At 44.9% G+C, this 26,855-nt stretch overlaps 1 protein-coding gene across 3 annotated transcripts in view; it reads right to left on the bottom strand.

Annotated features, from left to right (window-relative positions):
* Positions 1–26,855, bottom strand: part of SNTA1 (syntrophin alpha 1) — a 385,016-nt gene that overhangs the window by 178,364 nt on the left and 179,797 nt on the right. For all 3 annotated transcript variants that reach the window (XM_069652132.1, XM_069652133.1, XM_069652134.1), the window contains exon 3: positions 818–1,019. In XM_069652132.1, the coding sequence (XP_069508233.1) occupies positions 818–1,019 (202 nt within the window). The remainder of the gene's footprint in view (positions 1–817; positions 1,020–26,855) is intronic.

Here is a 26,855-nt window from a genome sequence, read left to right as displayed (position 1 = left end):
TAGGGTGGATCATCCGTCTTCCAAAGGCGAACAGGGACAAACAAGGGAATGGGAAGTGCCCGTTGCCATAGCCCTTAGTTGGTTGCCCAGGCAGGGTCTACCCTGGGCTAACTCTTTATAAGGTCCATTCCGGTCACGTGCTGGAAGGGGACAAAGCAAACAGACCAGGAAGGGAAGGGAAATGCACAAAGTAAGAGGAAAACAAAACACCACAACACAAACAGAGGATGCAACACGTGGACATGCAATGCCATTTTTCAACATCCAAGTCCATGCAGGATATCCAAGTTTCCAATTGCTGTAAAAAAAGCATTTAGGAGAAATGTGATGTACTTCCATGCTGGAGAACTCAAATCTAACTAATATATCACCTTTCTTTAAACTAAACATGAATCAACAAACTACCACCATTGACTCACTGGGGAATGTGGCATGTCACGACAATCTTGCGGATTGAAGCAACAAATGGAAATTATGGTGAGCACAAAATAGAACATCTAGATTGTTGAAGCAAGGTCATAGGAGTGCTGTACAACCCCTAGACCAGTATGAGAATTTGAAGTAAACATTTTTACAACACTAACAAAAAAAAAAATCAGATGAAGTTGGTTTGTGGACAATTCAATATTTAAAGCAGCATATATCACTCCTAATCACATTGCTATTCACTAATCAGTCTTCACTGACCAAGAATATTGCATATTTGGTAAGAACAATCTAAAAGCAGGCAAAGAGAGATGGAGCTAACCATTGCAACACTAAGTAAACATTTTTAGAGTAAACTTTCCCAAATTCATAACAGTTCCTCTATCCTTACCTTTTCTCTGGATCAGTTGAAATAAATCGTCTTGAAATGTAGCACATTTTCAAAGGAATGCTCTTGCCTTCTTTGAGGTCTCTGAAGGAGAGATTAGGGGAGGCCTGCTTCTGAAGAGAGGGAGGCGGTGGAGAGTCCCAGCAGACAGACCCACCCAAAGAAGAGCTCTTGAAGTAAGGTGAGATTTCCTTCATATATTTAACTAGAGGGGGAAATAAGAAATCAATTTTTATCAAGTCACGGAGGATTTCAAGATACAATTATAGTGATTGGCTAAAGAATAGAAAAAGTGTTGTTAGATCCATTTCCTAAACAACCAAAAATACAAAAAATACGGCCACACATGTTATTAAATGTAACAAGACCTCCATCTTGACTACTTTTACCTCTCCAACCCTCCAAGCAGACTAAATAGAGGCCGAGCAGGCTGTGTTGGTATCAGAGATTCTGCTCAGACTGACACAAGACAGTACTATTGCAAGAACCAGTGACAAGTAAACACTACGTCTGGTCATTAAGTGTGTACAAGTAAGAAAAATAGGTGGGCACATCAATGTGCCACTGATGGTAGCAGAAGACAAAATTATAACACGCATTGGAAAAGCTAAAGGTTTTTATGTAGGCTGCCATAATAGGACTCCAAGTAATAAGACGTTAACAGCTGACAAATTATGTAGGTGCTTGGCTGGTCTATGTGGATTACAATTGTTGAATGTATTGAGGAAACTAGCATTGACAGAGTGGACCCATAAGTAGCCTGATGCTACCCAAAATCGGCCTCCCTCCACACACAGGTCGGGATAATTGTGAAAGCGTCACTGTTAGTAAAGTCAATTGAATACACTGACTCCACCACTTGTATGCAGGACACAGAAGTAAGTGTATGAGATTCAGCTGAACACCGATCAGATAAGAATGAGAAAAGGAAACCAAACTATGTATGTTTATTACTCACTGTGGAGTAAACCTGGTCTGAACGCACAAACCACATACATACATTTAGTCAGGAGAAACACACATGGATGATGCTCTCATAAGCAGTTAACACAGATGTTTTTAAATTCTAAGACAAGACCGGAGGCGAGTATTATGCTTTTCTTCGTTATTACTGCCAAACACAGCAATTGAAATATAACCATTTTTCTTTCAATAACTTTTCATTTTTTTTTTTTATAAAATAAACTTTTTGAAACATCGGAGTGTGAACAGACTCAAACTTGAACTCCACTACAAGTCCCATGAGGCTCTCTGCTATCTGTAGTCCCTGCCTCAGTCTCGCCCTCCAATGAGAGCGCTCCTGCTGGTATAAAATCCTCTTGGCTGCAGGTGCTTTCCTCTTCTTTTTGGCTGCTGGACACAAGCTAAGTGACCTTTTGCTACTAGTCAGTCGAACGTTAGACTGTAATTAACACTCTCTTTCAGAATTCGTATTCATTCACAAAGTGCAGAGCTCTCAGATAATGGTGCACGTGTAATAAGCAGTTCTAGTCATATTTGACTGTATATAGCATACTAGTTCATGCAGTTATTTCCATTCAAAGCACAGCGTTCTCGGTTGAAGGCGCGCAAGTAATACCTCATTTCCAGTCATTTTAGACTCGAATTTTCGTGCGCGGACTGCGAGTACAGAATATACAGGATTAACTTGATACGCGGAGGGGAAACTGCCCGCGAGCGTCATCGATTGCGTTTGGGCGCGTTTCCCCTCCAGTATCCATCATACGCGCCCATCCTGAAGCGAGCCGACAGTTTAACACGGCTGTGGCGTCGCTCAGATTCAGGCTCTGCGCATTCACGATCACACACACAGAGCCCATTTCCGTTTCTACGCCTGATAACGGTCGCGCAGCTCACGAACACACGGGGGTATCCAGGCGTAAGGTTCACGCTCCTACCAGAGGCATTTCATTAAAAAAAATAAAAAAAAATAAGAATAGGAAAATCGGAAAGAAGCACACTAGAGGTGCTACTTTCAGATCCTCTCCATCTACCTTCAGAGCTGAGAGGCTAGAAGTTTTTCCTTCCAATCCTAAGTGACTGCCACTCATAGGAATTACAGAATGGCATCCAACAGCCAAGAATATTGGGAGGAATACGAGGAGCAGGAGGAGATGCTGCAGGAGGAATAGAGGGATCTATCCCTCAGTTTTAAAAAGTTCTAGGGGACTCCCTTGCCAGAGCAGTAGCTCAGGGAGTACAACCCATTCAGGAGAGATTGTTAGCTCTCGAGAATATTTTGGGCAATAAGGCTGGCTTACAAGAAGATCCTGAGGAGGGGACCTCCACTAAGCCTCTGGATGAAGCTAATAGGGGTTGTAAGGTGGCCCAGAAGAGGAAGCATTCTTCTACCCCCCCCCGGGCACAATTAAGGTGACTAGAGGGAAGCCCCTGGAGGCAGCTGTTGCATTCCTTAGATTAAAAGACGCTTTCATGGCCAGATCAGCTATGCCCAGCCTCCCCCCTACCCCAGGGGAAGAAAATATAGGGGATGCTATTTCATCATCAGAAGAGTTTGGAGAAGAGGATGACGAGACTCAAAGCATTGATAAGGTACCAGATCATTCCAAAGCGACAGGTACCACCCAAGCCAGCATAGTGGAAGGTACCCCAGAAGATGATATTTCGGATATGTTTGAACCAGACACAATCCGTCATCCGTGGTCCACCGAATAGACCCTGTCACCTAGAGTGGTGATCTACATGGCCCAAAGAATAAGGAAGCCATTAGAGAAGGAGACAAGGTTTCGACTGAGAGCCGAGTGCCCTAGGCCTGAGCTCAACAGCAAAGCGTCGGAGACTCCCGAGCTAGACCCCAAAATGCTCTCTCATCTCCAAGGCGAGCAAAGACCTTAGGAAAGGTATGGACCGCGGTTGGAGGTCTTGCCAGGACAAAGTGTTTGATCTATCCGGCCCCATTGCGAAGATTATGGACTTGGCAGAAAGATCCAAGGATACCATAGAACCGATAGACCCCAACATCCTGGTGAACTGGGCACAGCATGCCGTTTGTATGCTCGGCAACACTAACGCAGCCATATCGACAGAGAGAAGAAAGTCCATGCTATTTAAGATAGACGCCAAGCTAGGCGATCTAGCCTCTTACGAAGCAGGAGAAGGCACCCAAGGACTCCTCTTTGGTGACACCTTTGTCAAAGAGATGAGTAGGTTTGTGGGGACCTACGCTGCTCTAGAGAAAGCACAGGCTTCGATCAAAGAAGTATTCCCTGGGCGGGTTTTTGCCGGGGCCGGTCGATTCAGAGGCCGTTCGACCGGCCGTTTCAACACGAACAGAAGGCTGCAAGGACCAACAGCCCAATACTGGGAGTCACGCCAGCAGGACACGTTCTTCCCGAATCGAGGTAGAGGCTTCAGAGGAAGAAGATGAAGAGGCGATTTCAGACACCAGAATAGCAACCCAGGTGACGGAGCGCTGTGCAAAGTACCCGCCCATAGGAGACAGAACAGGGCTATTCATGCACAATTGGCGAGAGCTTTCGTCAGACGCCTGGATTCTCCAGACAGCGCAGGGCTATCACCTAGATTTCATGAGCTTACCCATCCAGGAAGGATCTCCTCCACGCATTATCTGCACTGAGGAGGAGAGGCAGTTATTAGACAGAGATCCAAGCGCTAGCAGAGAAGCAAGCGATAGAAAGAGCGCAGCCCCACTCGCTAGGTTTCTCAAGCAACATGTTTTTAGTGCACAAAAAAAGGAAGGTGCGGCCGGTAATCAACTTAAAAGAGTTGAACAGCTGGCTAGTTTACAAGCACTTCAAAATGGAAGGAATCCATCTCCTAGCCGACCTGCTCCGGAAGGAGGCTTGGCCAGTTCGGTTAGACCTGAAGGATGCGTATCTAACCGTTCCCATAGCACCTCAGTATCAGCAATTCCTCCAGTTTACATGGAGAGAGCAGACGTGGCAGTTCAGGACGCTTCCCTTTGGCCTCGCCTCAGCCCCCTGGCCGTTCACCAAACTAATGAGACCCCTCGCGGCAGCACTGAGAGACGAAGGGCTGCGGATGATAATATATCTGGACGACATTCTATTCATGGCCGAAGACAAACAGACTGCTGCAGCAAGTGCAATGGGCAATAAATCTGATATCAGGACTAGGATTCCCAATAAATTACGAAATGTCAGAGCTGTCTCCCTGCAAAAGAATAGAATTCCTAGGCTTTATGATAGACACAAGGAAAGCCACCTTAGAGTTGCCTATAGCAAAGATCAGATCAATAAAGAAAGATCTGAAAGCAACCCTGAAGAAGATGGATATATTGCTTCGGAATCTAGCCAGGATAGTTGGATTACTAGCGGCCTCGATCCAAGCGATTTTCCCGGGTCTCCTTCACTATCGAGCTCTGCAGAGACTCAAGATAAAGTATCTATGCAAAGGATGGAGATATCACAAGTTAGTCACTCTAGACCAGGAGAGCAGATCAGAGATTCAATGGTGGCTCAGCAACATGGAAGCCTGCAACGGACGCTCCATTTTCGGGGAAATACCGGAAATGATTATAGAATCAGACGCCAGCAGATCAGGCTGGGGAGCGAGATGTAGCCTAATAGAAACAGGTGGAAAATGGTCTCAAGAAGAACTAGCATTACATATCAATTGCCTGGAACTTCTAGCAGGTTCCTTCGCAATTCAAGCATTCTCCGGAGAGAGCGAAATGTTCGATCCTCCTCAGAACGGACAATATATCGGCAGTACAATATATCAACAAACTGGGAGGGACAAGGTCCAAGATGCTAGCAGAATTAGCCAAGGATTTCTGGCACTATAATATCTTCCGGGGGCGAAGAACGCAGTAGCGGACTGGAACTCCCAGTACCTGACGGACTCGAGCAGCTGGATGTTGCACACATCGGTCTTCGAGAAGTTATAGCTAAAGTGGGGTCCTTTCGATACAGACCTGTTTGCGTCAAGGCTAAACTCTCAAGTCCCCAAATATTTCAGCTGGTGGCTGGATCTGGGAGCAACCGGGATGGATGCCTTCCTGCAATGCTGGAAGGGCCGCATTTATTATGCCTTCCCCCCCCCCCTTCACGATGCTGGTGATGGCACTTGCAAAGGTCCGCAGAGACAAGGCATAGCTAGTCCTAGTGACACCAGAATGGAGATCGCAACCTTGGTTTCCAGTTCTGATGGAACTTTCCACGGATTTCCCGCAGAGGATCTCCCACAGCGCAGATCTAGTGGATCCGAAAGGCAGGGCTCATCCACTGATTCAGGACAACAACCTCAGCCTAATAGCGTGCAGAGTTTCAGGCGCAGATGGCGCTTGTCAGGCCTTTCCGAAGAAGCTACAGAGCTCATCAAAGTTTCGTGGGAACCATCCACAATCCGGAGTTATAATTCCGTTTGGCAAGCCTGTGAATTATGGTGCAGGGGGAGGAGCGTTTCTCCCTTTTCAGCTCCTACAGAGTACATACTAAACTTCCTAGCGTCCCTATCGACAAGCGGGAAAGCTTTCAGGACAGTTGGTGTATATAGATCAGCTATCTCAGGGGAGCACGAGTTAGTAGATGGGCAACAAGTAGGGGAACACCTAGCAGTAGTTCGGTTGATCAAGATGACAAAGCCCCCAGAGCAAAGGTACTCAGTACTGTGGGATGTCAACAAGGTGCTACATCTATTCGAGCAGTGGCCAAGGAACAACCTGTTGTCAAAGAGGCAGTTATCCGGGAAGCTTGCTACCCTACTCTGTTTAGTCTCATGTAGAAGGGTATCCAGCATAAAGGTGTTAGAGATTGATAGAAAGATCTTCTACCCGGAGGGTATAGCGTTTAACATTGCGCAGAGAACTAAGACTAATTCTAAAGTCATAGCTTACCCTTACTTTCCTGACAACAGTAAGCTTTGCGTTGCCAAAAGCATTAAATGTTACGAAGCAGCGACAGCAGCAGAAAGGCCATGCGGGGTAAAGCAATTGCTCATAGCGCGTAGAAATCCTTTTAAGCCTGTAGCCCCAGCTACCATAGCCAGATGGGTGAAAGAAGTCATGGAGCAAGCAGGCATAGACATTTCGATCTTCGGAGCACACTCGGCAAGAGGATCTATGGCTTCAGGGGCTTTTGCAGCCGGAGTTCCACTGCAGGAGATCCTGAGGGCAGCAGATTGGTCTAGTGACTCAGTTTTCAGAACTTTCTACTTTAAGCCCGTGGAAAATATTGCCATGGCAGTGGTACAGAGCTTTGAACAAGCATAATGCTCGCCTCCGGTCTGGTCATAGAATGAAGATTGCCAAATCGCTTAGCGCAGGAAATCTTGATTCTATTAAAGACTCGGAGGCAAGCATTATCCCTCCCTGAGGGAATTCCGCTAAAGTAATGAAAGATGTGAAGATCTAACATATTTCTTTCAGGAGCAGAAATAATGAGTTCAACTAATTCCCCTCCCTAATATGTCATCTCTATTTTATTTAAGGGGAAGAGCAGAAAAACTCTCCAGATTATCTATAGAGCCAAGACAGGGCTGCATATCAGAGGAGAAAAAATACAGGCAGCGAAGGTTTCAGCAGCCTAGGACGTACACCAAGGCACAAGAAAGTTTAAGTCATCAAAAAAGAAGAGGAAAGTACCTGCAGCCAAGAGGAGTTTACACCAGCAGGAGCGCTCTCATTGGAGGGCGAGACTGAGGCAGGGACTACAGATAGCAGAGAGCCTCATGGAACTTGTAGTGGAGTTCAGGTTTGAGTCTGTTCACACTGAGATGTTTCAAAAAGTTTATTTTATAAAAAAAAAAAAAAAAGAAAAGCTATTGAAAGAAAAATGGTTATATTTGAATTGCTGTGTTTGGCAGTAATAAAGAAGAAAAGCATAATGCTCGCCTCCGTGTCTTTAATAGAATCAAGACTTCCTGCGACAAGCGCTTTGGCAATCTTCACTGCCTTTTACATCCTTGACTAAGCTCCGGGAATAACATTTTTATAAACGCACAAAATTCTCAGTGGAAGAGGAAAGCAACATTGTGTAGTAAAATCAAATTACACAACACCAATAACTTTGCAGAAGAACATTTTACCAATTGGCAAAACGTGTAGCAAAACATCAAAATATTGGATCTGAATGGGCATGGTAGATTCCCTTATTACCTTCCTACCTCTGCAACCCAATACCCCTTTTTCAGAACTTAAAGGCACTAAACGCATCAAATACAAGGATCCATGTGTTTAGAACGAGAACAGAAATAAAGAAACTAGTTCAGTGACACCTAAATAACAAAAAAAGTTGATTTTTTTTTCTCCTTTATAATATGGGGGTCCCCCAAGCTCCCTGATTCTACCGCTTCCCCCCCTAACTACCCCCACCATTTTTAATCACTTAGCCCACCCCCATACATACGTTTACTAAAAGTTTCGACATTGTTGTCATTTTTCAGGTGTCACTGAAAAGGTTTGTCATTATTTTTCGTTATTAACACTGCATACCCAATTACAGGAGAACCACCAGAAACAAAGATTTTTCTGACAGTAAGAACCCATAGTAGCAAAGGAAATAGTGTGGAGCTGGGTGGGGCAGGAATGAGATGGGGTGGGAGTGGTAGGTGGCTGGAAGGGAGAGATAGAAGGTGATAGAAGAAAAGCATCATAGACGGGAGGACGACGAATGTGCATGCCGCGGGAAAACAAGGCTGCAGAATAGCTTGGACAATCAATCTATATGAGCACAATAGACATTTCTTTATCAGTGGATTTTTCAAAAGTGATTCTGTGACTCATCCTGTGTAGTACAGGTTACTAAGATACTATAATAAAGCCGTGTTCTCTAGTGCACACAGAAACCTGTGTTAAAAACAGAAGAACTTCATGGAAACAGTCACAGTGTTGAATTCACATGGAAAAGAGTTCAGAGTACTACTTTCTTATAGAAAAAAACAGCTTCTGGCAAGTAGACCCAAGTTAATTGACACCTTGAAAGAAAACTAGCTTTTACGCCAAGAGTGCTTTACAAGCTTGGATATTACATACTTAAGGGGACAACTATACTAGAAGTCCCAGAATGCAAAGGGACAATGACTGAAAAGGAGTACTTGCTCAAGGGAAGCCACTTTGCAGCCTTGATTGTCACTTGTCAAGTATTTCCTTTCAAATAAGTTGGGTGGTTTGGTGCAGCAGCACGAAGAGATGTACCTACACATTTATTTTACACATTAGGAAAAGAAACCATAAATTGTAATGAAATGTCCATTGTGCTACAGGATTGCAGGCATGAGCAGTGTCAAAACCTCATACATTCAGTCCCACACTACTACTAAACCAGGGGTGATCCCAATCAAAGCCAAAAACAGGCACAGCCCGACAGGTGTACGTCCTTCATCTCTTTTGGTAACTTGGGCAGGATATTCTCTTCAGAGGGGGGTGATCTTTCCACAGTAGCAACCCAAACAGCTACAGTATAATGGATACAAAATAAAAATAATGTCCAATTAAGGTTATAGAAAAATAGAAACTTTAAAACAATCAATGCAAACAAACTATGCACCTGATGGGTCAGAATGCAGAATTGGATAAGGATATTCAAACTGGGCCTCTTTCTACAACAGAGGCCCAAGTTCATTTTGACCAATCTGCAGAGAGAACCTTATTATCTACTCAGCCCACACAAATTCCAGACATACCATTAAAGAAAGATCAAGAACGAATAATCATGCAGGACCAGAATATATCCTTAAGGATTAAGGGAATTATAATAGACATTCAAAAGTGAATTAATATTGGTGCAAATACGAGAATCAGTAATGGCTATCCCACTAAATATATCAGGTTCCCCAATTATGTATCCCAAGTCGCTAAATTCTACAATTAACTCCTCATCGACCTCTACAGTTTCCTTTGAAAATCCTACCCCAAGACGGTTGTTTGGTTTGAAACCCCAGGGGTTTCCCTTGCTTAAAATCATTCGATGCTCCAACAAGATTAAGAAGCTATGAGGTTTGCCATAAATGCCAAAACAAGTGCACAATATGGTCACTCTTGAAGCTGGCCTCAAAGGACCTACCCTTTCATCTACTAAGGATGTTTTAGTGATTGTAAAGTGTGCCTTGGAACAGACTCGTGGCAGCGGAAGCTTTATCTTGTATTTTTAGAACTTTTAACTGAGCCATACCGCGCTTAGCGCATTTTTCTCAGGACTGTGGCTAGTGTCAGTCATAGCTATGCCATGAGGCCTTTTATCTGTTCCTTTGGCTATTTTATCCTTTGTCCTAGTCTTCGTGACCCAACAATTCCTTATTTGAGAATGCAGTTGCCCGCGTAAACCGCTTCTTTCGTGGGCCCCTGCAAGCCACGTATGTGGGTACCCAGGAAGTGGGCTGGCACTGTCTGGTCCCAATCCACACTACTGGTGCCAGGATGTCTGGTGTGCATGAGAGCCCCAGTGGTCCCCGATTGGACCACTACTGGCGTACATGAGTAGGTCAGATCTTCTCAGTGGCCAGCCAGGTGCGAGCACTCGCCAGACTTTAGATATGAGGAGGGGTACTGAATGCAGACCAGATCAGCAAAGGGTCCTAATCAACCTGTGGACGGAGCCAAGCATCCAGAAGAGCCGAGCCAGGCCTTTTTACCCATGAACATCTTGTAAATACAACAGCTTTATTGTTTTCCTGCATATATTTACGCACAGCTTTAGAGCAGAGGGCAGTGCAAAGGTCAGGTTACTCCACAGAAACCAGAACGCTTATTTTGATTTTTTTCAACATGGATGTAAATGAAAGCCATGGAGAAAAGTCTCTGAAACTGAATGTTTCTTTCTCTAAAGCCTTTCCAAAAACAGACTGCACACCGTGATATAAGGAATTATTTCTTTCCATTCCGCTTCCGCTGTGTTGTGTGAAGCAAACAGAAGCACTGTGCATATTTATTTTCCTAGCATTTTAGGACTGTATAATTAAGATGGAAAAATGGGTTACAACTGAGAATTCATCCTTTGTAACTAATTATGCTTTTTTCACCAGTGAAAGCAAACCGCTATTACACAATTTTATTTTTCAGAGTTCCTGTTCTGTGTGCATAATCAGCAAGATGCATGTAAGAGAAGGTGTTCCACAAACGTAATAAATACATTGTTTGAAACCAGACCTCTTTCCTAAACAACCGTTTTGTTTCCAATTGGTCCTATTCATTTTTAGGTTTTGTCATGTTATGGTTGCCTGTTGCATACTTCACACTCTTGCGGAGGCAGTTACACGTATAATTTAATAATTTAATTTACACTCCATTTCTAAAAAGACTCTAAAATTATGGGTATGCAAGGTCTACTTTACATCCATTCAACCTTGCAGACTAGAGGGGTACATTACTATAAAAAAGGTCAGTGGCAGCAGAGTCATTGCTCAAGAGTGAGTTATTGGCATTACACCCAGTGCTCCAGATAAGATTTTGAGGTGTGAGTATTTTACTCCCTATTTTTAAACTTTGAGGGTAAATGGGATTTTAAGAGAGTAAAAAGGACATTTCTCCTTTACAAGAGAGTAAAATGTATGCGACTTCCAGCCAACGTGTGCAAAAACTGTATGGAAATCATTACGATGCGGCAGCTTTCTGCATTGTGGCAGAATACACCTTTCATTATTTCTCTAGCTTCAGAGAAATACACTCCATTTCAGCGACATTTATCCCTGGCTTGCAATTACATCCATGCAGATAAAAATCAAAAGTATCCTTCTGGTTTCTTTCAAGTAACCTGACCTTTGCACTGCCCTCTGCTCTAAACTTGTGTGTAAATGTACACAGGAAAATAATAATGCTGTCGTATTTACAAGATTTTCATGCGTAAAAAGGCCTAGTACGCACCTTGTCTGGAGGTCTGATTACACCAATCACAGGGTTTACATCATCAAGTCTACAAGATTACAAATAAAACATCCAAAACCTGATTCTCTATGAAGTACAAGCGCTGTTCAAAAACAAACAAATGAAAGTTACATTTGTAATTGAAATAGAACCTCAGCAAAACCGGACGTGTAATAATCCAGATAGGTATTTCATTTTATTATTTAGCGCTTCATGCATGGTTCGTCCAACATCTAGACACGGATTATAAATCTCAGTCGATACTCAGTTTACTGACCTCTAAAGGCTGTTCGCCAATAAGATAGCTCAGACTGTTGAGCGCGCACTGCTGCGACCTGTGCTTGTAGGTCACAGGTTTGAACCCAGACAAGGCCAACTCAGCCTTTCATCTTTCGATGTCGATAAATGAGTGTCAACTTTGGTTGGGGGAGAATTGTGATAAATGTTATAGGTACAGCGCTTTGCCAAAAGCGCTATATAAAAATAACAATTTGACTATGAGATTAGTTATACAATTTGGCATGGAGTTCTTGCCTCTCTGCACTGATGTATCATAACATTGGCATACCATTAGGTAGCAATAGTTCCAGGAAATGAGGCCTTCCATTAAACATCAAAAGACAAATCTGATATCGAACCTCAAAACACACAATACAATTCAGGTTTGCTTTACTATGTAATTCGCTACATTTTTTGTGTTTTCAACATTTAAATACATAAAGGAGAGATCAAATGGCCAGACCTTAGAGGAATAATGAAAGGTGTATTCCGTCACAATGCAGAAAGCTGTTGCTTGGTAATGATTTCCATAAAGTGTTTGCACACAAAGGCTGGTGTCTCATACATTTGACTTTCTTGAAAAGGAGAAAACTATTGTTTTATCTCTTGAAATCACTTTTACTCTCAAAGTTAAAAAATGGGGAGTAAAATACTCCCTGCGCAAAATCTTACCTGGAGCACTGGGTAGAGCCCTGCTTTGTGCTCGATCTCAGAAGAGCTGCGAAGGTGCTTTAACCCTTTTGAGCGGTTGGACTAATCACTGATGACGCCTCGGGGCAGTCCTGCGAACGAGCTTGTTCGAAAGTGTCTCTCGGCCATCCAGTGGACTGTCCAGCTCAGGCATTGGTCACCGTGCAGGAACGTTGCAGTTTCGAGTGTTGACTCGAAACTCTGGGGAATCCTAGCTTGCACTGCAAAGCACCTTTTCACCTTATTGCGTCACCCAAGCTGCTTTGGGCTGCGAGAGAGAAGGCTGCATCAGATCGCAACAGTAGGGAGCCCCGGCGTCACTGTGCTACAATGACGGTCGCTGAAGGTGGTTTTCCTGTGTTCCTTCTGCCCAAAGACCAGCTGCATTGGCGTTTTTTCTTCACACAAAATCGAGAGTTACAGCTCTTGTTGCGGACCTGCATCAGCACCTGTGCACTCTGAAGCCGAACAAAGGGCAGAAGATTGAACCTCCGACAACCCCCTCCAGACCTGCCAAGTTTGGACCAAAACTGAGCTAGGGCAGTGAGTACAGCAACAACTTACCGGTGGCCTCTTCATCCAAAACATTTTACGCACAGATGATTCCTTGTGGTCCTCTCTTTTGCTTGGGAAGCCTCTGTTTCCTAAAGTCCTCCTAAAGCTGAGAATAGCTTTGCTCATCGCATCAGATCCTCCCTGCGACTCTTGGAACCCGTTTTCACCCTCCAGAATCACGTCCCTAACTTTTCCAGTCCTCTTAAAAAGGTACTTTGTGACTTCTATGCACGACTGAGCACCTATACGCTTGCATCGAACATTCAGAGGCTCTATTAATCTTAGGGCTGAGCTTATAAATTTAAGAGTTTCACTTCTGAAGTTCGTATAGGCTCTGAAAGTTATTTGCCCTTTTCTTTCCAGGAATTGGCAGAGATATTAACTTGACCAATTTCAGTGACTGTATATATTCTACATAGTGTGTTGCTTATGTGGAATTTTGCTATTGCTTTTCATTAATCATTTGCGCTTATTCTTGGGCCTAATAAATAGTATACTTGTGTCTAATGGCAATTCTTGGAGTTTTACTGTGTGTGATGATTGAAGACCTCTAATCATCCTCACTCCTCTTGAGATTTAGCCTTGACTGCTCTCCACGCTGCCGTCTATTAGTCTGGCTATCTTCCCAAAGTGTCCCCCGTTTCACTAACAGGGGTGGCCTCCTCAACATCTGCTCATCAGGTCAGAGTTCAGAAATCCATTTTAACAGGAGGCACAAACATTTGGTGACAGATAGAGGAGGTGAAGGTCGACAGGTATGCGCATGTGGTGGGAGGAAAACAATAGAGGACTGGTGAGACGTAGGACCAGGAATTTGGGAAGGGCAGGTAGTATGAAGTCTAGGAGAAACACTAGTAAAAGCTTTAAGGTGTCCCTCAGTCTACCCAAAGTTCCATGCTCTTCTCAGTACCACTCTAGGTCAAGCTAAGCACAAGGCCAATGACTACAACTTCAGATCTGAATGCAAGGGGAGCCTCCCTCTAGCACTCACTCTACTAGTGGATGTCAACAAAAGCAGCAAGATCAAGAGAGTAGAAACAGGCTTCACCCATTCATTTAGAGAGGGATGCCCTAAAGGACCAAAGTGGATTGTGGAAGACCATAGTCTAGTGTGACGTTTACTTTTTGATCATCCAGTCCATGTACTTTCCTACTTCTGCTCTGAAAGATCACGTCACCAGACCCAGGAATGATACCTGAAGGGTAGTTTTATTTTGTTTCGACCTACCTTTGTATCCCAAAGACATTTCTACATGAAGCCACTCTAAACATAATAGTCGTGGGAAAGCCTAGGTGTTCCTTAGATAACCAGAATATTTTCGTGCGTTTATCCTTACCCTCTCCCCAACCCATCCCAACCATTTCGGAAGGATAGCTCAGCGGCAACATGCTCACCTTGGAAACAACACGACGTGGAGCAAGACAGGTTCCATCCCCGGGTCCGCGCTTAGAAACCTCTGGGTATTAAGCACTTTATAAATAACCAATTACAATTACCAATTGTTTTATTTACATTCGGGAAGAAAATTATAAAAACTTGTGGGGAAGGATGTGTGTGTCTGGCCTTTCCCGTTATTTGTATCTGCTTCTGTTAAAGGCCATCTTCAGCACAACAGCCCGCTGATGTGCGGCCGTCATCAGTAAAAAACAGGTACATGGCACCAGGTCCACCTATTGCCCCATGTCCACCTATTGCCCCATGAATAAGGAGAGCGTTGGGGAGAGGAAGCTAGGATCAAGATCCTAGCATGTTTTCCTTTATTGTCTAACAGATTCTGTTGACTGTGCTTTATGAATAAACAATAAACAGGAAGTCGAGGCCGGCATGATCAGGGGTTCTGTAATCTAAGAGGTTTCCAAGAAGCTAGGGGTTTGTATACATCTTTGGCACTTCTTTATGGTGCATCTCTCAAGCCACAAAACATTCTAAGGCTGCCGCTCGAGAAAAAGACAAGAATAGAGGGGAGCAAGGGAGTGAAGAAAACTTGAGTAATTTGCTTACTGAGACGTGAGCAGAGTTAAAATAATAAAACATAGGAGATTCCAAGCAATATCCGGGTCCCCGTTTTGGGGGAGAGGAAATGTATATACAAAAACATTGCAATATATTAAATTCACTGAAATGACTTAACTGAGAAGCTCATATTGAAGTGTGGACACTTTGGGCCCGATTCACATCGTGAGATTCAAGTTAATCGTGACGAGACGTCTCCTAGTTGTTGGCTATTGCCTTTCATCTATAGAAAAAGTCATCTGTCAGTAGGGATTCTAAAAAGCGTGAGAAATGCAAGCTGCACATTTTTAAAAAAAGGTACTGATCAGGTAAGCAGAAACCTAGGGAAACTAGGCTTTGAATCTTTGACCACAAGGGTTCTTTCCAAATGCCTTGCACAATAACTACAGGTAGGCCTAATGTCCCCTGCTTCACGATTCTGACATCTTTACATCTAACATAATACCCCTACTATCCATTTGGCAGTTGGTGCTCACCCTGTATCCCATAGAGGTGCACAAAATGTAAGAAAATTATCCGAAGCCAACTCAAGGTTCCACTGACTCACTTTCTGCATGCCTTGGGCTGTGTGCGGTACCCACAGTTCAGCGGGAGTCCCGTGCAAGGATGCTACCAGCATGAAGATATGGAGTAGAGGGTGTGGCAGGATACACTGTTACCCATGGGCGTAATTATAGGGGGGAAAACTTTTGTGGCATACCATCTTTTGGCTGGGGCAGAGCAGGGGGGGTTACATTGCACCTGCTGCATCAATTAAGTAATCTGACAGCGCAAGCATGGCTGTCCATTACATAAAGTGGGCGGCAGGGATACCCCGCGAGGCTCAGTTCCTCACCCTGGATGGTGGCCTGACTCAAAGTCAGCAGTCACTGCCAGGGTGCCGGACTTGGTGAAATTCATAGAATTCACCGGTAATATTAATATGTTCACATTTAGTGAGTTTAATAAAAAATATTTTTTGGGGGGAGAATGCCATTGTCAAAAGATGCAAAAAGTTACCATGTCACATTATCTTTTGTTATGATTAAGTCTTAAAAGACAGCCTACAAGCAATTCTTTATAATTGTGGAATTGCATTCTGGTATTTGTAGTCTTAAAGGTGGGGTGAAAATAACGTATTTGTACTCTTATTGTTTGGCATTTTCATTACTTTAATTATGATGTGTGTACTTTTCAAGTCTGATTTATAAAACAGTACTGCTGAGGAGGGGAGAGGATCAGAGGGCACATTTGTTGTGATGATTTACCAGCTCCATGGATGTGAGAAGAGAGGTTGCTGGACTGAAGATATTCTCCCTGGTTCTGTGTTGATTTTCAGGGTACAAGTTGAGATTACATGTGGGTTGACTGCGTCCGCTCACTTTTTTTCCACAGTGCCGACTCCATCCCCCTTGGGTGTTTTTGAGGCCAGCATGCAATAAAGGTTTTCTCAAGTTTTCGCCCACCGGGATTTGAACCCACAAAACCACAAAGTGTCCCCAAAGGACACATCTTGTATCAGGATTTTGCTTTCCACACAATATTTCAACATAGATTTTTGGGTTAAAAGGTGCACACCTTTTACATTTTGCCAGCAGTGTACTGGGAAAATCTCCTGCTGTTTTTTTCTCCGGGTATTGATGATTAATTTTGTAAAAGACAATGTTCATTTCTATTTTGAATGTTCTTCCATTAGGAAAGGCCAGTTGAATTAAATTTGCGTAGTTCATTGTAGGATATGTTCAGTCCCTGTGCGTATGTTAATGGAACACCACACTTTTTTTTCTGGCCTTGACACCTATTCATGACATTTGAAGACCAGCGGAATTGCTTACTCCGACTGCTTTAATAACTTTCGGGTAAATAGGCTTTGTTACTATTGCACTATACTGCAGCAAAAGCACTTTGCCCTGTCTGGCCCAGGACCAATCCCCGCCCTTACATCCTTGGAACGTGCAGTCACCTTAGGTATGTTTGGATTACTTACCGGCATTCTTGATTACTCTTTGCCTTGCTCTTCCTCGTCACAGTATTTTCTTTTGAGGTCCCCATTTCTACAAATGACTCTGCTCACTGTTCGGCTACTCCAAAATAAGCCTCACTCCTGATATTGCTACAACCATAATATTAACAGTTAAAATTCAGATACTGAGCGTCAGTTTATCTTATCCCTACAGAAATGAATGCATTTTTTTTACATCATTTTCTACGAGGGAACACACATTTGCCGTCCAGGGCCTCGCAAATCCTAGGGCTGGCCCTGTAGTGAGGGGCTAACTTTTAGAGACTGCAGGAGACACCGGGAGAGGGGCAAACTTTGTGGGTGCATCTGCATATTCTAATGAGACTATTGTATTCAGCTTAAACGTTCAAAGCTGTTGACTCTCTGTGTCAGAAACACACAGTTACTTGAGAACTGTGTGAATCAGCTGCCTTCTGTCCCACATGTCCTGCTCACTCCCAAGACATGCAAGTACCAAGTCACTCACTCATGATTTCAATTGCCTAAAAACGTATGCATACAAATTCAGGTGCTAACAATGAAATGTGCTAAATTATTACTAATTGCCTGGCCTTTGTTACAAGTGCTGCCCTCCCCCAAGCACTGATTGTGAGGTCCTGTCCTGCTATGGCATTGTAGTTGAGCCAGGTCAAATCAAGGTAGCCCAACATTTCGGTTGTCAGGGCGAGGGGGGGAATAAAGCATGGTCTGCTCAATGGCTGTGCGCCACTGTTTGCATGTGCTATTGTGTATGTGATGTACATATGAATGTTGTGGGCACACACAGCATTGCAATCGAGATGCTGGGTGCATGTGTGTGAGAGTAGGTTGAGTGTGTACAAGTATATGTGTGTTAACTTTTGTGTCTGAATGAATGATAAATAATGCATGGATTGTTCTGGGTGGAATGAATTTTGTGAATGTTCTTTTTTTGTGTTACTAGGAGGGTGGCAGGCAGGAATGAAGATGTGTGAGGGCCCATTTTCAACATGATGGTTGGGGGCCCCCTGCTTAGAGCAAAAACAGTCTGAGGCACCTGTGGGGTGCATACATTACAATGGTGACAAAAATAAGGTTAATAGCTGCCAATGGTCTCGATGCGTCCAGCCAGCAGCTCTAAACCCTTATTTGACTGCAAGTGGCTGACGTGGAGGAACCAGTGTTAGAAGGCAAAGAGGTGATAACACTTTGGTGTATCCTGTGGGAAGAGAAAACGCAGTTTGTAATGCGAGCGCTGCAAAGTGCACATTTTAAGCCTCAGAACTAAAATACAGAGAAATGAATATGATGTTGGGTTACAAGACCGCTGAGTGCTGACTGGCAACATGAGTGCAGGTGCCGGGGGCCACCACCAAGGTTCCAGGCCTCTTATTTGAAAATGTTGAAATGCCCCGATGCCGTCCATGGTGAATGGGTATTTATTTATTTTTATTTATTTATATTTATATAGCGCGCAGACAGCCCACCGGCATTGTGGCGCTGTTACTTGCAGGAACTTAGTTACAGGGGGTACAGGATTGGTAGCAGTCGTTGGCACATTATGATTGCTACAAACAGATTAGTCATTACAGCTCATGCATCTTTGGTTATTACATTACAGGCAGTTTTTGGCAAACATGGTGCTGCAAGAGACCTTATGTGAAGAGGATGGTTTTCATAGCTTTCCGGAAGGCAATGAGGGAGGGCTCACCTCGGATTGTGGGAGGTAGGGCATTCCAGTGTGATGGTGCGAGATAAGGGAAGCTGGATCCTCCAGCTCTGGCTCTGTTTACTAGTGGCACACAGAGCTTGTTTGTATATGGTGACCTGGTTGGCCTTGAGGAGGAGACGGGGCGGATTCCTTGTGAGAGGTAGACCGGGGCGGTGAGGTGGATGCACTTGTGGGCCAGTGTCAAAGCTTTGAAGATGATTCTTTCCTATATTGGTAGCCAATGGGCTAGTTTTCTGGCCTCAGAGATGTGTTCTCTTTTCGTGATACCTTGGGCAGCGCGGAGGGCATTGTTCTGTATGATTTGTAGCCTTTCCAGGTTTTTGTTGGAGGTCCCTAGGAAGAGTACATTGCAGTAATCTAGCCTCGAGCCGGTGATTGCTCTGGCTATGTTTGTGCAATTCTCTTTGGAGAGGAAGGGTCTGACTGCGTTGATCAGTTTGGCGTGGTACGCAGCTGAGGAGGCTATTGCGTTGACTTGTCTGTCCATGGAGAGGTTGGAATCCAAGTAGACACCAAGAGTTTTGACCGAGTCTGAGACAGGTATTTTAATGGAGTCAATGGTGAAATGACTGAATTGGGAGTCTAGATTTTTTAGCGTGTCGGGGGAGCCTACCAGGAGGAGTTTGGTCTTGTCGGAATTGAGGCATAGTCCATTGTCTGCCATCCAGGCTTGGATGGTGTTGTAGAGGTTGTTGAGGGTCAATGAGTCAGTGTCATAGTTGCCAGTGAGGGTGAGGAGGATCTGGGTATCGTCAGCATAGTTGGTGTAGGAGATGCCCATGGCGTCGAGGATGAGGAAGAGGGGTCGTGTGAAGATGTTGTAGAGAGTGGGGGAGAGGCAGGAGCCTTGGGGCACACCACAGAGGATGATGGTGGGTAAGGCGGAGGCTAAGTCAGAGAATACTTGCATGGTTCTGTCTTGTAGGAAGGACGTGATCCATGCTGTGGCCTCAGGGGAGAATTAAGCGGTGGCAGAGAGGTGGTGGCATAGGACGTCATGGTCTATGAGGTCGAAGGCCGCCGATAGGTCGAGAAGTAGGAGAAGTGCTGGTTTGCGCATGTCTCTGGCGTCGTCCATCTGGTTTTTCAAGTCAAGAAGCGCGGTTTAAGTCCCGTGTTTGGGGCGGAAGCCAGATTGTCAGAGACTAAGAGTTTATTCTCTTCAATGAAGTGCTGAACCTGCAGATAGGCTGCTTTGTCCAGTATTTTGAGGAGGAATGGGACAGTGGTAATGGGTCTATAGTTGTTGGGGGAGGTGGGATCAAGAGTTGTTTTTTTTAATAGAGGGCGGACCCAGGCTTCCTTGTGGGAGGCGGGGACTTTCCCCATGGCAAAGGAGGCATTGACAAAGGCTGTCAGGAAAGGAGCTAGTGCTTCAGTGCAGTCCTTGATGAGGGAATATGAATATGTGTGTATGTATGTGTGTGCGCGAGAGGTGCTTGGCAGGTGCGGCATTTGGTTTATGGGCATCGAGAAGGCAAATATGAAATAATATTACATGGCTAGACTCAGACTGGGATTTTGAGGCAGCCAGTCAAGCCCTTTTTTATTGTGACATGACTTTATTCTGGGCATCTTGATAAAGCAAGCATGGTATGTGTTATTAATTGCCTAGACTGGCATTTTTTACTGTTGTCAATGCAGTGAATTGTAAAGGCACACTGTGGTGTTCCAACTTTCAGAAGACTGGCTTGTCTTTAGAATTAAATTTTAAAGACACGGCACCAGGGCGTCGGCGAGGGACGCTTATGGCGTCGTTGTTTAGCGTTATCCCTCAGAGCCACCATCCACCCTTCCTCTGCCCCGCCCATTTCCTTCAGTTTTCATGTCCCCCCCAACATTTACTCCACTGCTGCTACCTAGATGCACAAGACAGCACATGGATGGGCATTTGAAAGCGTGCGCGTCAGTCTTTTTTTGTTTCGGCTATTTAGTGGTGCTTAAGGGCAGACTCTAAGACAAAACTATTACGATTGGAGTATAAATAGGCGAGATGGAGTATGAAGATTGCGACAAAGTTTCTGGCTAATGTTTGGATATTTCCCCACTCATTCCCTGCCCATGGTCATAGTAACCCCTGTGGTCATTCCCACCCACTACCACCACTTCACTGCCCAAAACACATCCTCCTGGGATCTCGGAGTTAGCTCCATTAAGCAGTAACATCAAAGTTTGCACTAGATCTGCTATTGTTATTTATAAGCAGCTTCCTGAGAGTCAATGGACTAATTGCAGCAGCAAATAAACGACTTGTGTAATAAAAAGTTCTTAAGCAAGCATGCCTTCAAGTCACCTGATTTAAGAGCAGTGTGTGTCCTTGTGACTTCAGTGTTCCTTGCACTGAAGTCCTGTTGAAAAAGCATTGTAAATTGCAATTGTTTTGGTTTGTGTATATTAGAAACTGCCATCATGTGCCCAGATACATGCATACTTTTTCCAGATGTTGCCACTGCATGGCCAGGTACTACCTGGAAAATGCCTATCCGATACACAAAAGCCAAATCTGATGACTTCTCGTTTGGTTAGGTTGGAAAGACAGTGGGATCATGGCGTGAGCAGAGGTGTGGGTTGGTGCAGAAAGGAGGGTTAGTGTGATGGGAGAAGCCAAGCTAGTGCGCAAAAGCGGGTGGAAAAGAGATCTACAATGGGGTACAAGTGGTCAGATGAGCAGGCTGTTAAGGGGGCAGTGGAAAAAGACTAAGGACCCAACGAATGTTGTGCCAAATGACTGAACTTCTGCGTGCATCTACCTTCCCAGGACCTGTGGAAAGTTCAGCCAGATGGGAGTGCGAAAGGGAAGGTGGCCGAATACAATGCATGAAAAACAAAAGTGTAAGAGAATGGAAAGCAGAAGACGGCGAACCAACATTACACATTTTGACAGGAGTCATGTTTGAGGTAAGGACACAAGCTATGGTTTGACAGACTTCTTACCTATAGTCGGGGAGAGCCCCACCACCAAATCTGGCCCTTATGCAGCATGCCTTATGTTATACCAATGCTTTAACTGGGCTGGAGCTAGCCAGGGCAGAGCCTCGACAGTCTCCAAAATCGGCTTCGGAGCCGGGGCACTACCGGGATTCCTTCTGCCCCCCACTAACGAGCATCGAAGGCTGCGTTTGCTTTACACGTGTTGTGCATTCTTTCTCACAGTTATCAGAGGGGCATGGTCTAGAAGCAATTAGTAATGCAGCATCCAATGCTACTGACTCTGCGAGGACATCTAATGATGGACTGCGGTACTGCATTCTTTTGCTACGAGCTGGGCAGGAACATCTAGTAATGGCATGGATCTGTGCACCCTTGTGCGGCTGACTTTACACCATCTGTTCTCATCTGAGCTTCCTATATATAACCACAAGTTGGAGGGACAGCATTTGTGACTCATTAAAATTAATTTGTTCTAATAGAATTTGGAATGGTTAGTCAACCATTTTGTACTTGAGATGATGCCCGTAATCATACCTGCCTACATTTCAAAATCAAAATACTGAGATTTATATCATGCGATGCCACGCCCATAGCGATTCGAGACTCCACCTACCTGCCCCACCGACATGTTAAAAAAAAGAACGCAGACCGGGTGCTATATACCATATTCTTAGCATAATGTGCACAATTAGACTCCTCCTTGCCTCATTGCACTTCTAAGGCTCCCAACATTTGCACCCATTCCCCATGGCCAGACAAACAGCAGCTAGCATCTGAGCAAGAATACCTCTACAAATGTTGCCAAAAGGTGCGGATTGCATTTTTTCTATAAAACACACCAAATACCCATCAATGCATAAAAGAAAAATACATTGTAAACTATTTTATATCACAATTATTTTTTTTAAACAGGTTCATGTATTGATGCCTCCAAAACGTTCCCTTCTAAATCCAAGTGTTTTCATGGGCACTGATTTCCTGTTGTGGTCCTCTGCCGTTCAGGCCTAACGTCAGCTCTTGTAATATGAATGTTATTAACCATTGGCAAAGGGCGGTTTTCTGGCAGAACAAAAGCAGGGGGGGCCATCGTTCAAGGAGGGGCCCGGATTGAAAAGCAGCTTTTGTTGCTGCCGTTTACCACCTTAAATGGTCTTTAACCTGCAGGTCACACCCTCGAGTGAAGCCAGTTTGCAGCCGTGAATCACTGCCCCTCATTACTTTGGAATCCCAGAGGTTTCTCCCTCTTCTCCCTGGAGAAGAACGTAAAAACCTGGAGACTAGGCAGGTACGCCGGCAATATGAGCAACGAACGTTATCCATTACAAAAGGAGTACATGAAATGTGTTCAGCTAGTAGATTTGCACATGGAATGTGGTACAATTCGTTGCTTTACTACGCTCAGTGCAGGCAACAGCAGGGTGTGGGAGCTGCATCCCCACCCATGTATTTCAGGAATGTCCCATTTCCATTCCTTGCATATACACTGCAGTATAACGCACAATAAGCCAAGTTCTCCCATATGTGGAGCGCTTAAGGCAGTAGAAAAACTCCCTTTGCTCTTAGCAGTGTTAATAGTTAAGTGTAGGGGTGGGGGGAGGGGGTGAGTGAGAACATTGCTGTCTCTGGTTAAATGGAGGTCAGGCGTGGAAGGTGGCACCACAATTAAGGAACAAAAGGAGATGTGGGTTATAAAGAGAATGGTGGCACATATGCCCACTACGCCAAGTGAAGGCCCTGCAGTCACTCTAGCACACTGGAGGAGAACCAGCCACTGATGGCGTGCCCTGAAGCACTCTAAAGGTTTTCAACCAGACATTTAACTACTTAGATGAGCTTTTTGGCGAGCAGGGTGCCCTGGTGTGCCGCTCAGTGCCAGATCTTGGGGTGTGGCAGGGAGGCAAAGAAATGGAGGCAGATAAAGCAGGGACAGTTTAACAACGGAGAGAAGGGGCAATGGGGGACAAGGGAGAACCAAGTTCAATATTTCCACGCTAATTATCCATGGGTCCACTTTTCAGGATCTCTCGGTCAAGCACGTTAGGTCAGCCCCGGGAAGTCAAGCAGTAACGCATAGTTGAACGAACTAGATCTTGGATTCATCTGATCGAGCACGTAAATAGCAGATGGGGCTCAAATCCTTTCTTCACCAGCTTGTCTGATCCCCGGCAAAGTTATTTAATCTCGCTGTGATTTAGCTTCCAAATTGGGGTATTCCGAGGAGTCATACAGTTGGATTACTAGCTACAGTCTAGCATTCACAAAGCCAACAGCTATGGGTTTCTGGATACTGGAGATGTCATTTTGCTGCAATGTATTCAGTGTGGACGAAAAGCTTGTTTCCAAATGTGTGGGTTGCTTGGCCCCTCCTGCCAAAAATCACATTATTTACGGGTGCAGGTGGCCCGTGCCGAAGATAAATGCCTCCCCCTAAAGGTCAATTAGAAGGGACACACATACGCCTGCCTGCCCCACATACAAACAGGTGTCACATAGGTGACCAGGTCCGAACTTGACAAGGTTATAAATGTGAGTGGAGGCCATGTGTGAAAGGGACTGCGTATCGGACGGCCCAGATCAGGACAGAGAGGCAGAAATACTCCCACACCCCACCTGGAGAGAATACGGAAATTCAGCGCCTCACTTCGGGGCAGCAATACCCATCAACCAATCCACTAACAATTTCACTCCTCGGGATACACCTCTCAAACTAACCAAAACACAACCACAAGCCTACAACACGACAATCTGCACAAACTTCACTACACTGCAACAACAAAACACACAGACTCGCACAACGGTACACGGCAACTACCGACCGTAAAATACCCCAAGCCCAGCCAACGGAACCACCGGGCTGAAGCCGCCAACAGCACATCACTGCTCTCTTGCACTTTTCCAGCTTATTCCCACTAACTCACCCCCCCCCCCCACCCCGCTTCCTCTTTTTTCAAGCCGCCAGAGCACTAGGGCACCACTCCGGTGGTGATAGTGCACGGTAAAAATATCCTTTAACATAAACATGTCACCTTTAGGCCACTCCCAGTAATCTTTAGATCACGTCCTTCTTCAGAGACCCCAAGGCGCTCAACCCCCAAACTCCCTGGATTGTGCATCCCAGTTAAAGCACTACACCTTCGACAGAGCAGGAAACTAGGACTGGCATGTCACGTACCAAATGGAGATGCTGAGGACACTGGCACAGCATACATGAGCATACTGTTGCTCTAACCATCACATTCTTCACCTCTCAAACTGCAAGTTAAACTTATTAGCCAAATCAAGTAGTACCCATGTGTCAAACTCGACATGGCTAGGATTCGAATCTGCTACCTGTAGGTTGCACACAAATTGGCATTTAGTGGACCTGGGCTGGGCACGGTGCAAAAACGGCCCTCAGAGCGACAAAATGTTGCCCCCCAGATGACGTCACGAAAAATATGCTTAGAATAGTCACATCATTAGATTGACATTTGAAGTTACTATTAATTGTGTAACACTGTAAAAAGGAAAATAGAGAATATCCCAATTAAATTTGGCAATAAATCATTTTAATGAGGCGACTTCAATAGGACATTTTACACTACATAAGCCCCGTGGATTTCCTTTAAAAGAATGCTGGGTCATTGGCCCATTTTGCTGCTTTGCTTTCGCTTGTATGTTTGATTAAACTCGATTTTAGTCGATTTTGTAAACTAACGAATAATATACTTAAACACACCAAATAGATTGTACTCCCTCACATGGCAGGTGGTTGGCCTCTCCAAGAAGTGCATAGGGCACACGTTTCAAAGATTCCTTAGCTATTTGGGGTTCTTCAAGCAGCCAAGCACTCAAGCCCTCTCCGAAATACGCCACATCCAAGCCCCGCTCGATTTCTTAGCCCACGTAAAGCGCTGCAAAGAGGCCTTGGCAATCGATACATCCATTGGGCGAGCTCGGGGATCAACGGGTTTGTTTACAAGTGCACGCATGCGCGCGAGTGCGCTCGAGCCGGCTCCCACGCCGTGCATGCCAGGCCCAGTGTGGCACGTCCGATAGGCGAGGTCGCTGGTCTTGCCCTCTGCAGCTTCACAATATGGCAGTTTACAACCATGTCTGCAGTACAGGTTTTCCTCGCTCAGTTTGCCACTAAACCTTAGCCTGGCAGATGGTCAAAAGGAAACCCGAGAGCACCCTGCCCCATTGCACACAGATTTAAATAGACGTAGCGGCCGTGAAGGACGACAACTGTCAGCCCGAAGACGGACACGGGACTAAATATAGTCACCCTCTGCTGGCCTACATCGGAGCCGGAGCATTTTGCAGGCCGCGCGTTGGGCAATGTACACCTCACGCGGGCACAGTGCTAATTAAATGCACAGGCGCGCGCACACATGATTAACCATAAATCAACCACACTATTGACACTGTGCAGCAACACTAAGCAGTGGCAGGATGTGTCACACCTATCAGCGAACTACAAAAACAAACCTCCGACCTACCTACCGCAGATTATCTGAAATAGATAGGACCCCTATCCCCTCTCCCCCCCCCCCCCACTTACATGTGCAATCCCTCCCCCCCCCTCTCCCCAAGGGGCACTGAAGGACATCAGCAGCGCCAGCCTTCAGGACACACCAGACTAAATATAGACGCGGCTTGGACCATCCCCTGGTGGCCGGTAACGTTTGAACACCATTTAGTGGGTGAAGTCAGCTGAGGCCATATTGGTGGAAACCATTGGTCAACAGGCCAAATTTGAGTATGTTTGCATAACTTTCAACAGATTTATTTTATTGTTTAAAGCGCGGAACTTGTATAGAGTGCGGGACACTGGCATTTCATCTGGCATCAAGTGGCGCAGTACTACTGTGAGCTCTTGTCGGTACGTGGGTCCATTGGAATTAGTCCTTGGTCAGGTGTTGTTGAAAGAGCCATGTTTTGAGAGACTGCAAAACTGGAGAACTGTGTGAGCATTCAGACCCATAAACTAATCTTTTAAACCTCTAGTTATTTGATTTTATAAGTAAGCACTGCCAAACTGAATGTAAGGTTGTATATATTATATAATGGCTTGTTGCATAAATAAAGTGTAAACAA

This window comes from Ambystoma mexicanum, chromosome 3p (assembly GCF_040938575.1).
Source record: "Ambystoma mexicanum isolate Mex_15411 chromosome 3p, UKY_AmexF1_1, whole genome shotgun sequence".
In the NCBI taxonomy this organism is placed as follows: Eukaryota; Metazoa; Chordata; class Amphibia; order Caudata; family Ambystomatidae; genus Ambystoma; species Ambystoma mexicanum.
The sequence above is the reverse complement of the archived record's forward strand: the minus strand, read 5'-3'. Positions and strand labels throughout refer to the sequence as shown.